At 34.4% G+C, this 11,897-nt stretch overlaps 2 protein-coding genes across 2 annotated transcripts; one reads left to right on the forward strand and one right to left on the reverse strand.

Moving 5' to 3' along the window:
* Nucleotides 1-6,363: 6,363 nt before the first annotated feature.
* Nucleotides 6,364-8,332, reverse strand: LOC110031582. The gene is made up of 4 exons (XM_020734832.1): nucleotides 8,204-8,332; nucleotides 6,886-7,052; nucleotides 6,518-6,652; nucleotides 6,364-6,414 (listed from the first exon to the last, which is right to left on the reverse strand). The coding sequence occupies exons 1-4, from the start codon at nucleotides 8,310-8,312 to the stop codon at nucleotides 6,364-6,366; spliced, it is 462 nt and encodes a 153-aa protein (XP_020590491.1). The 5' UTR covers nucleotides 8,313-8,332.
* Nucleotides 8,288-9,877, forward strand: LOC110031647 (probable calcium-binding protein CML36). Its single transcript, XM_020734966.1, has one exon. The coding sequence runs from the start codon at nucleotides 8,847-8,849 to the stop codon at nucleotides 9,447-9,449; it is 603 nt and encodes a 200-aa protein (XP_020590625.1). The 5' UTR covers nucleotides 8,288-8,846; the 3' UTR covers nucleotides 9,450-9,877.
* The last annotated feature ends 2,020 nt before the right edge of the window (nucleotides 9,878-11,897 follow it).

An 11,897-nucleotide genomic window follows, 5' to 3' on the forward strand; every position in this document is an offset into this window, starting at 1 on the left:
ATATTATATTTTTTTTTTCTTGAAAAAGTTGAATCTTAGTTTAGATAGTCAGTTGTGATGAAAAAACACATATTTCAGCTTCAGCATTTTGAGAACGCATAATAGAAAAAATTGTAGTGCGACGCCACACACCGCCACTCTATCGCTGCCCGAACAAACCATAGTCATTTGGCATCATTTTTTTTTTCATATTTTAATTTGATTTTATTTATATAATATATTCAATTAATCTAAATTTTATAAATTTTAATTTTTTTAATTAATTTTTAAATTTTTTTTTTGAAATATCTAAAAATAAATATTAAAAAAAACTAATTTAATCATACATTCTTTAATTTAAATTAAACTATAAATAAAATAAAATAAAAAGGCAAAAAATAAAAATAATCCCTATTGAATCACTTCAATTTTTTTTTTGTTATGTGTATTAACTTAAAATAAAACACTTTTTATATATTTTAATATATTTAATTGTTTTAAAAATATTCAAATTAATTTTTACATTTTACGAGTATTTTAAAAAATAAATTAATTTAGTTTTTTTGAATAAAAAAATAAAACATGCAAAAAAATATATTAAACAAACATGTATTGAAAATAAAAATAAAAATTGAGAAACAAAAATGATCCCAAACAAGCCCTCATTGTTTAAGATTAGCCTTTGAATGGAGGCAGCATACTTGTCAGCTCAATGTCATGGAATTAATTAATTGGTGAACTCTTACACTAGCCTTTATGATCTATATCAATATATTTGTGCGGGAATTAGGACAAAGAACTTTAGGGCTAACAAATATTTGGTGTGTTACGATTTTGCTTAAGAATGGAGGCTAAGCATGTTTGTTAGCCCAATTTCATCCGGATTCGATTACATGTTCAGCTCTCACATTTATGCTCTATTTGGGGCTGTTTATCTGTTGGGAAAACACCGCCTCATCGTTTGGAAACTGTGTTAAGCTGCTTATCCGAAAATACAGTTGGTTTTTCATACTAAACACAGAACACGGGTCCAACCTCGTGGTCTGCATTTCCAGATAAGTGACTTATCTGGATAAGCACAAGCTGCCCCAAACGCACCCTTAGCCTTTTTCTGATCTATTTCACTATATAAGTGCAAATTGAGAAATTAAAATTTACGTTCGAAAATTGTCTAGCGAATTACAATTGAGCTTGGGGAATCGAGGAAGAGCACATATGCCAACCCAATTTCATATAGAGCGGTTACTAAGCTGACTCTTACATTTATATTTTATGATCTATATCACCATTCAGAAGCGAAAATTGGGAAATAGGAATTTAAGTTCGAAAAACGACTAGCAAATTGTGATTTGGCTTTAGAATGGAAGTGGAGCATGTTTTCCAACCCAATTTCTCATGGATTTGATTATTTGGTGGACTCTCATATTTTGAATTTGTGATATACATCAATATTTCGGTGCAAGAATTGAGAAATAGGAATTTAGGTCCCAAAAATATCTCGTAAACTGTGATTAGACTTGGGAATAGGGTGCAACGCATTTACCAACTTAGTGTGCGTTTGAGACAGCACGTGCTTATCCAGATAAACCTCTTATCTGGAAACGCGGACTGCTGAGTTCGGCCTGAGTTCCACATTTAGTGTAAAAACCAACTGTGTTTTAGAATAAGCTGCTTAAACAGAGTTTCCAAACGGTGAGGCGGTGTTTTCAAAATACCGCCGCGGCGGATAAGTTGCCCCAAACGGATGCTTATTTTCAATTAAAATTGATTACTTGGTGGACCCTCACATTTGACCTTTATGATCTATGCTAGTATTTTGGTGAGGGAATAGGGAAATAGCAACTTAAGTCGAGAAAGTATTTGGCAAAATATGATTAGGCTTGGGAATGGAGGCAAAGCATGTTTTCCCACCCAAGTTCATGCGGAATTGATTACTAGGAGGACTCTTACATTTGTCCTTCATGATCTATCTGATATCATGTTGCATGAATTCGGAAATAGAAGTTTAGGTTTGGATATTGTTGATCAAATTGCAGCTAGGCTTGAGAATGGAGGAGGAGCATGTATGGCAATTCAATATCTCATCTAGTTGATTACTAGATGGACCCTCACATTTAGCCTTTAAGATGTATGCCATTACTTAGGTGTAGGGGTGTCAAAACGGCTCGTTGTTCGGGAACGACTCGTTGTTCGCTAACAACTCGTGTTCGACTCGTTAAGAAGCTCGTGTTCGGCTCGTTTTGGCTTGAAATAATACTAATCAATTATATATATATCTTTGATGAGCAAATTTAATTGACTACAAGGCTATGACTACAAGGCTACAAATATTTATAATCAATTAAAAATATTAATGAAGAAAATATAATAAAAATTATTAAATTCTATTCAAATGATATTTTAAATCTTGCCCCAATCTTTAACATCTTCTGGCTACGTGATTAAGTTTGTCAAAATGACTCTTTGTTCCTGAACGGCTCGTGTTTGGCTCAATAAACAAACTAGCCGAATACAAACACACTTTTTGAGCTCGAGACATAAATGAGCCTCGTTTACACCCCTATATATGATATAATATTTTACGTTTGAACTCATATTAAGTTCAAATCATTTAAATTAATTCACTATATTTCTATGTTAACTAGAATCAATATCTTTTCTTAAATATTATGCTTAAGTGATTGAAAGTTCAAATAGATTATATTCTTATCCCAACTAGTAAATTGTTAATAGTATAATTTTTCAAAGAAAAAAAATAACTCCTTTGATATTATTAAAAGCTAGAAAATTTAAAGTAAATACTAACCACATTCTCAACTATATGAATTTCAAGAATTGGCCAAACATGATGGACTTATAAAGAACAAATGGGCAAACTATCAGCCAAATTATTTAAAATTATTATATTATAATGACATGTTATAATCTAATTAAATCTTTAGCATAAGGCTAGACATGGTGGTCTTATCAAGTACATGAGTTTATCATCGGTCACACTGAGTTACACACATTTAGATATTATGATAAATCACTCATAGAACTTTATTTAGTCTATGTAGTGTGCAGTTAATTTTTTTTCATATGTGATCATTGTGGTGTGGTTTTTTTGTGTGATAGTTGCACATTTTATATTTATCTATTTTATTTGTTTACTATGTAGGAGACGTGAACTAGATTAGAAATATATATGTGGTTTTCTATAGGGGGTTCATGTCAACAATGGAGGGGTTATGAATAACTAAAATAATAATACATTTTTGCATATGTTTGTTAGCTTACCCCTATCATTAGGAATAACTCATTACACGTTGTATGTTTTATTTATAGTTGTGAATACAAACCTTTTTTCAATAAGGTTATGATAGTATTCTTATGATTTTGTTTTATGTTTTTTGTATTCTGGATAACGCTTGTATTAAAACTAAGGTATGGGTGTGACAATCGAGGCAATAAGAAGATGAGGATCAAGATTTGATAGCTCATGTCTCATACCTTAGATTTATACATTGATCTAAGATTAGGTTATATATATATATGTGGAGCCAAAGCATTTTTTATTTTCTTTTTAATAGAGTGTATTAATTGTTGAACCTAGGGGCATATAACATGTTTATTTATTTATTTTTATTTGATCTATTTGTATATTCTTTTATTGTATGTTTGCTTCCTTGCTCTATATAATGATTTTGCCTATTTTATTTCAATTTTTTTTTTGCTATTGATAACATGTATAAATTATGCTCCTAAAAAAATAAATTTTCTATAAAAAATTAATAATTTATGAATATAATTGTAAAATGATAAAAAAATAGTCAATTGTTATATAAAAAAAATTATTTCTTGTATGGGTTATGACCAATTTTTAAATTATAATGCATGTCATGAGACAATCCTTCACATATTAAGAAAGCATCAATATTAGGGATATGTAATATTGCATTATTTTGTATCCCTCGGAAGGTATACTTGCTCCCCTCCACTTGATTGGCCTCATAATTTATATGTATTTAGGTGATTGTTTAGAGCTGTCATGGCATTAATGGTTGTCTTGGCTCATATGGAATTGTAAGTTCATGTTAGATTTACTCTCTTGATCAAGTTATCATATCCCCTTTTCCTTTCATAAGCACTATGTCATATTTTGAGAGGGCCAAGTCCTATTCCAGTCATTTTTTACCAAATAGAATCATAAAATTCTATGTCATTTTCTTTTCGTAGTTTTGGTCTATAGCATTCTCTCAAGTGATTCAATTCATGGATTGTTAACAAGAAATTATTTGTGATATTGGGTTAATTATCTCTATCATCATATTGATTCAAAGTTTGATAACCCATGATAATATATCTATGAAATTTTGTCTTGGTTATATCCAACAATTTTCAAAATTTTCTTACTTTTCCATGCACCTTCTTTGAACATGTTTTTATCATTTTGATATATTTGTTGATGTTGCCCTGGACAACCAATCTTGGATAATTTTGGAAGAGGTCTGCTCGCTGCAATAAAGTATATAATTTTTTATCCTCATCTACTGAAATGATGATAACATTTCTTGGTATATCACATTGATATATCTTAGAGCACAATCACAATATTTTGAATTAAAATTATTCTTGGGTATTTTTTAATATATAATCAACCAAAAGAATAATTTTTTTGGAGTGCTCATGTACCTAGAACAAATATAAACTTGATTCTTCTGTTATATGAAAAAAAAAATTATAGGTCTTCTTCATGGACTAATAAAAATCGGTCTAATTCTTTTGCACCTCTATTCGAGACTTATCTCATAAAGGTTATCTTATGAGAATTCTCCACACCCTTTTTTTAGTTTTTTATCCAATTGATTTTACCTCTCTCTCTCTCTCTCTCTCTCTCTCTCTCTCTCTCTCGTCTTTTTTCATCATCATCATCATCACTTTCATCTTCAAATAATATGTAATGAACTGATTTTAGAAGAAAGATAACCTGAGAAGGGAACTATAGAATGAAACACAATAGACAAAATAAAAAGAGGCTTGCCACTTATCAATTATCAGAGTGAAAAGGGATGAAGAAATTACTTAATTCTTCCAAATTTAAAGCCAACATCAAAACTCCTGCTTTCAGGCATATACACCAAAAATTTATTCCTCAATTTACATTAAACAAGCTCCAAATTTTCAAAAACAAAACACATTATTCATTCTATTTTTACTCCATAATCAAATCTTTTCATTTTATAAGCATTTCAAAAATAAAAGGTGAAGCTGAGGATGAGGTTTAGATGTCCCACGGGTCATTGGTTCGCTACTTAGATGAGATAAAATGCTCTTTCATTTGGATGGTCATAATCTAACGAGATTGCGAGATTTAAAAGTTATCGACCCGCATGGTGAAGGTGGAAGAGACTATGGTAACCTTTCATCAAGAAATTTTGGTTGTTCAAGAGATATCTCGAGTTTTTCAAGCTCAGACTGTGTTGGATCTATTAAATTAGTTTAGGTTTGGAGGGAAATTTTTGTATAAAAGGCTGCTTTGGCTGGGGTATGTCTCTGTCGATGCGGCGTTGGATCCCCTTACAAAATATTTTGCTTCTTTGGACCGGTTTTTTAGCAATGCATTGTAATCCATGTTATTCTAGAATAACGATACTTCTTTTCTAATTTTTTGTGTCTTCTTTATTTTATATGTGATTTTTTGTGGGAGTGACTGGTCACTTCCGATTGTACTTTTGTTTGACAAGTAGACTTCTTTTGCTTCTAGATAAAGGGCTTGGGAAACAAAAGACACACATTCTTTGTGGTTTTCCTGCTCTTAGTTTTTTTTAGATTTTTCCTCTGCACTCTGGCGATAGCTCAATGGCTCCTTAGTATTCTCCAAGGCATTTTAGATTGGTCACCCTAGAAGACTGGTCTCGGATGATTTGGGAAGACGTTGACTCACTGCAATAAAGTCATGTATGTGAATCTTTTATCGTACATCAGGTTGTTGATAAGGCTAATAGGGTGACCACACTTTATAACAATGGCTTTATGTTTTATAAGGATTAGTTCCAACTCAGCCTTTGCCTGTCATATTATAGCGAGTTATGATCAATCTATGCTAACTATGGAGTCACCCTGACTCAAGTGAAGACAAACACCATCACAACTTGAATTAAGCCAGTTTTCAAGACAATCACCTAAAATTGACTCATGCTAGTTTTCAACGAAATGCAAATAAATTCAGAACTATGCACAACAACATAAATTGAAGTCCATCGTTAATCTGTGGCCTTTTGTTGTTTAGTGACTCGACATCCTTGAACCCTTCCCCTATCGCGAGGTCAATGCAAATTCCTTCTCTTGGCTGTGAATTATTTTTCTAAGCAGATCAAGGCCAAGGCACTCACTTGGATCACCTTAGAGGTCGTTCAGAATTACATTTGGATGGATCTGAATTGCCATAACAAGCTACCATTGGTTATCATGACAGTCAATGAGACATAATTTATCAACCAGGGAGTGAAGAATTTCTACTAAAATTATGTACTTAGCTTAAAGTTTGCATCCGTACATTATCCTCAAACAAATGAGCATGATGAAGTAGCCAACAAAAGTATCTTAAACATGCTAATGAAGAACGCTGAAGGAGCCAAACGAAAATGGGTAGAGGTTCTCCCACCTGTTCTTTGGTCGGTTTGAATGGCACCTACGACGACCAGGCAATCCACATTTATGCTATCACATGGGATGGAGGCAATGTTATCAATCAAATACAATCATCACATATAAAGAGTGGTGTCAGCCTCAGTGTTAGATAAAGCGGAGTTAAATGAGTGAAAAGAAGCAAATGAAGGAGTGATGCTCATACTCGAATTTGTTGAGGAAACACAAACTGATTTAGTCCTTTGGCAGAAGAAAGTCAAGAGGCAAATGACTCACTATTACAATAAGCACGTCTGAGAGAAGACCTTTGCTACCAGGGACCTTATGTTGAATTAAACCAATCAAGCCGCATGAGGATAAGCTGTAGGAATGCTCGACCAGACTTGGATCGAGCCCTTTATCATGAACAAACGGGTCACTCTTAGGGAAAAAAATGGAAAGTCCTACACAGAGAAAGGAAACCCTCAGAGTGGATTGGAGACAATCTAAAAAAAAATTATTGGAAAAATTTTAGGTCTCAATAAGTAAAAAATAAAATTGTTATCGTTCAAAACCTTGTGCTTTGCTGTTAAGAGCATGAAAAAAAAGTTATAAATAAGATTTTGCTATGATCACCAAGTTCGATTAACACTCGAGGAACTCGAGAAGTTCATGCAAGGGATTGTCAAAATTTGACCAACACTTAGAGAACTCAAATCAACCCATCAAGATGTTTTCACCCGAGTGACAAAATGTACAACAATGCAAGACGTCCAATTTGTAATTTTTTTTCAAAATCAACAACAATAAATAAACTTCCAATTAGTAAAAATCATCTAAATTTGAATGAAAGTGACGAATAATGTTTGATTGACAAAATACACAAGAATCGACCCAAAATGTTTAAGCATCATAAAAACTTATGTCTCCTAGCCCGAAGCAAGTCAATGCCATCTCAGCCTAGCCAACCAGATCGGTCTTACCAAGCCAAAGCTAAGCAAGCTCATCCGACCAAGCCAGTGAGCAGTCTAGCGATAAGCTCATATCGATAAAATACTCAGAATACCCTGTACAAACTCAATTAAAGCAGAAGCAAAAACGTAACATCACTATATTGTACTCTCCCATATAATATGAAGATCATTTCATGCAAAATATATACATAATTTCAACTAGAAAGGTCATGAAGATGTCAACAAGAGTGATACAATTTTTTGTTCATTAATGTTCGCTCTTTTTTTGTCTATCTATATATCTCTTACTTTAACGTTCTATCATTTACGATGTCATTCACAGATAAACCAAGACCAAATCTTTCATATCACATAAAAATATATCACTATTTTTAATGTTTTAAAAAATCAAATACATATTTTCATGTCATGCATACACCTATATATTTGATCTACTATAACAATATAGTGATCTGTCTAGGATGTGACTATAAAGAAACTGAAAATAAAAAAAATTCATGAGAAGTTTGACACATACATGAGAACTGATAAGCAAGCGTAGAAATCTTAAAGAAACTATTGATGACACTATGATAATGTTAAAAAATTTACAAATTTAAAAAGATTAGCAACAAATCAAAGGCCCGCTCCCAGATTCTTACCAGTCAGGCAAGTTCCACGTTTTGTCGCGCGTGGCAGAATGCAACGAAGCAAGCACCAAGCGCGAGCTCCCATGAAGTTGCGCCTCGATATCCGGCCAGCTACGGCCATGATCCCTATTTATCATATAAAAGTTTTCGTTTGCTGAGCCAACAAAAAGAAAGCACTCCATGCAATTTCCGGCCAAGTGCCCGCAAACCTGGCCAGTTCTGTCCAACAGTTTCTTCACTCTGCAACTCTGTAAGACGAAATTTGCCCGCTATTACTGCATCACAGTACTATTCACCTTCTTCGCCATCTCCCTTCCAAAAGTCAGTCCACCGAAGCAGCTACGAAGCTTCCCTCGTCCCCATCACCACCTTCACCAAAGCAAGCGAAAAAAGTTCATTTTTTTTCAATATTTACCGATAAAAAACATTTCTTTGAAAACCATCCTTTTTTTTTTACATTGATGATAGCGATCTGCGCGCCTAAAAACAGAATGAACAAGTACTGTTCGTAACCAGTATTTCAATCCCGAAGTCCTGCGAAGCTTCCTCGAAGACCACTGCCTTGACTCCTCTGTTTTAACCAGCCCAAGCCCCCTCCCAACCCCTACAAATTCTCCATCCCTCAGTTCACTCTGCAACGAAGGGAAGATAATCTATGAGGATCGTTAGTTGTCCTCCTTCCTTTTTATTCGGCTCCTCCAAGAAAAAGAGCCGAGGTGATGCTTCCCCATCCTTAGGCTCCAATTCCGCTTCATCCCCTTCCGATGATCATCATCACATCGCCACCCCCAAGTCCGTTCTGTCTCCCAAACCCCGCCGCAGAGCAATGCCCAGAGAGGAGCAGAGCAGCTCTTCATCATTCAGTTATGAGGCGGAGAACACAAAGGTAACGCGGCGAGAACTAGAGATCGTGCTTCGGCGGCTTCAGCCGAAACCTCCGACGGAAGAGGAGGTTGCGGAGATGTTAGCCGAAGCGGACCGGCGTGGAGACGGTCAGTTCAGCGTGGAGGAAATCGCGGCGCTTGGACTTGAAACCGGCGGCCCTGCTTCCCCTGATCTTAGACAAACTTTCGCCGTGTTTGACGGCGATGGAGATGGAAAAATCTCGGCTGAAGAGCTCCGTGGAGTGTTCGCCACGCTCGGGGACGAGGTCTGCACGCTTGAGAACTGTCGGCGGATGATCGGAGTGGTGGATACCGACGGCGATGGTTTTGTTTGCTTTGATGAATTCGTGAGGATGATGCGGGGTCAGAGTTAGAATTGGCTGGTCGGATATGCGTGCATTTGTATTACCGTGTTCTGTATTGTTGTATCTGTTAGTTGTTTTATAGGTTTTAGCTGTTTTGTCTGAGAAAAATTTACTAGGATGTAAGTAGGACTGCGTAGGTCAGAGAGATTATCTAAGAGCGTATTGAGGGTTATTTTCGTGTTATATCTCTTATAATCTCCTTGTAACTTATCTGTTTAGTTCCGCACTAATGTTTTCATATATCTGTTACAGGTAGGTTACGGGGTATAACGCTGATATAATCTTCAATAGCCTCTTATTAACCTCCTTGACCTACACAGCGCTGCGTACGTCTTCTATACGAAAATTTTTCTCGTTTTGTGGATTTGGGGGGATGGCAATGGGTGCTTGTAATTACGATTTACGATGTTCAGCCAAGTGTGCCATACCTTTCTGTTTTCTGTATGATGGTAAGTGTTTTGGAAGTAACTTTCTGTGTATGGTATCCGTTGATTAAATTTTAAGTTTTTGTTTAAATTATGGTTTAGCAAACTTGTTAGGGATGGCAATGAGTTGTTTTTTTTTTTTTAATTAATACATGGGCTGCTTGATTATGTATATTAATAGTTTAGAGGCTACTCTTTCTTAAAGAATTCAAGAATGAAGGCAAAAGTGTGAAGAAATTGGATTTACTAAATCAAAGATTAAGAAGTTATCATTTTTTATGTCTACTAAGTTTTGAGGGGAAAGTATTACATCAGGACTTCTAACGCAATTAACGTTTGAAGTTAATGGTGGGGCGTCACGTGTCAAGTGAGTCCCACCGTAATGTACTGGAGTCGACTTGACACGTGACGCTCCATCATTGAACTTCGAATGGATTCAGAGTCCTGATATAATATTTTTTCAAGTTTTAAGTTGAATGCGGTTGCACCTCAGGATAAACTAATTTTGAAATTACGGTGATTTCGTTGAAGAAAAGCAAATGGATTATCATATTTTGAGGTATTTGAAAATGTGATTTTGATAGGGAGATGATATTTCATATGTATATGATCTACCATATAAGAATGTATGACGAACCAACTTTCAAGTATTTAGGTGTAATGCAGGACTAAAGATTATGATATTGGCAAAATCATTATAACGCCATATATGCATTGGCTCTAAGCAAGGCGATGGGGCATAAAGATGGTCATATGAATTGATTTTAAGGAATGTGATAAGTAATGCCATGGAATAGGATGCCCTAGATTAACCTAAGATAGGTTAATGTAAATTTGACTAAGCTCTGTTCGACAGATGAAATGGCCTTCATTTGATGTTGCAACTGCGATCTAAGTAGGGGCATTTACATACATATTGTTCAATTCCTATGTATTTGCATATATAATACATAACTTTTAGTTTTTACATTTACACCACTCAAATCCCTCATATTCCATCTAAAACACTACCATTTTAACTCCCAAAAAAACCAAATACACCAATTCATGCATAGGTAAGGTATGCATGTAAAAGTTGAAATTTAGGTGTGAGATATGTAGATACAATGGAATTGAGCGGTATTTATGTAAATCATCCACCTTATCTAAATTAATGATAAAGTTGTTTTAAATATCTTTTTAATTTCACGAGTTAAATCGACGTGTCATGCTTAGATATGCAGTTTGAGTCTTGGTCATATAAGTCTCAAACTGACTTGTTAAAATGGCTTACCAAACATTTATGTGTAAATCTACCAATGTAATTAATCATGCATGTGTGGACCATAGGCTAAAAATGCATGATAGAGTAAAAAGGCAGCCAACATATAAAAAACATTCCACTTCTATCTTGAATCAACCAATAGCTCTTCAACTTGCTCTTCATCTTAAGCTTTAAATTGCTTACACCAAAATCTTATATTCATAAGATCCTTGGCCGACAATTGGTAAGTGTGGTTAAAATTTATTGTGAGTATAACAAAATATAAACAAAGGAGAAGGAGAATTAAGAAATTTATCTTATAAGAGCCAAAAAGCCAAATTTCTTCCTCAATCTTCAAAATAACAGACAAACTGAAGCTCATTACAATTTTAAGCATTAAATTGGGATTATTGAGATAAGTAATGGATATTCAAGTGCATTGCCCCTAATTAGCTCCATAGGCCTATTTTGAGACTAGCAACAAGCCATCATTAGAGATTATATCTATAAAATGCCAAATATCATTTAAAAAAGGGCCAAGCGAAGGTCTCAAAATAAGAGGAAAATTAATGCAATGACCACGCCAATGAACACGATTCAGCAAGAAGTGGTAATTGAACACGTAAAAACCAAAAAGTAAAGGTAATAATAGAAAATTAATATCTAAGTCCTACATCTAGGCACACCAAAATTTGTAGTAAAAATTGTGTCCTTGTAAGTTATGAATATGGGTTGAATATGGATGGAAGAAGGCTCATATAAGGTTTGAATATTATTTGATTATTTACT

This window comes from Phalaenopsis equestris, unplaced genomic scaffold (assembly GCF_001263595.1).
Source record: "Phalaenopsis equestris unplaced genomic scaffold, ASM126359v1 Scaffold000840, whole genome shotgun sequence".
NCBI classification, from domain to species: Eukaryota; Viridiplantae; Streptophyta; class Magnoliopsida; order Asparagales; family Orchidaceae; genus Phalaenopsis; species Phalaenopsis equestris.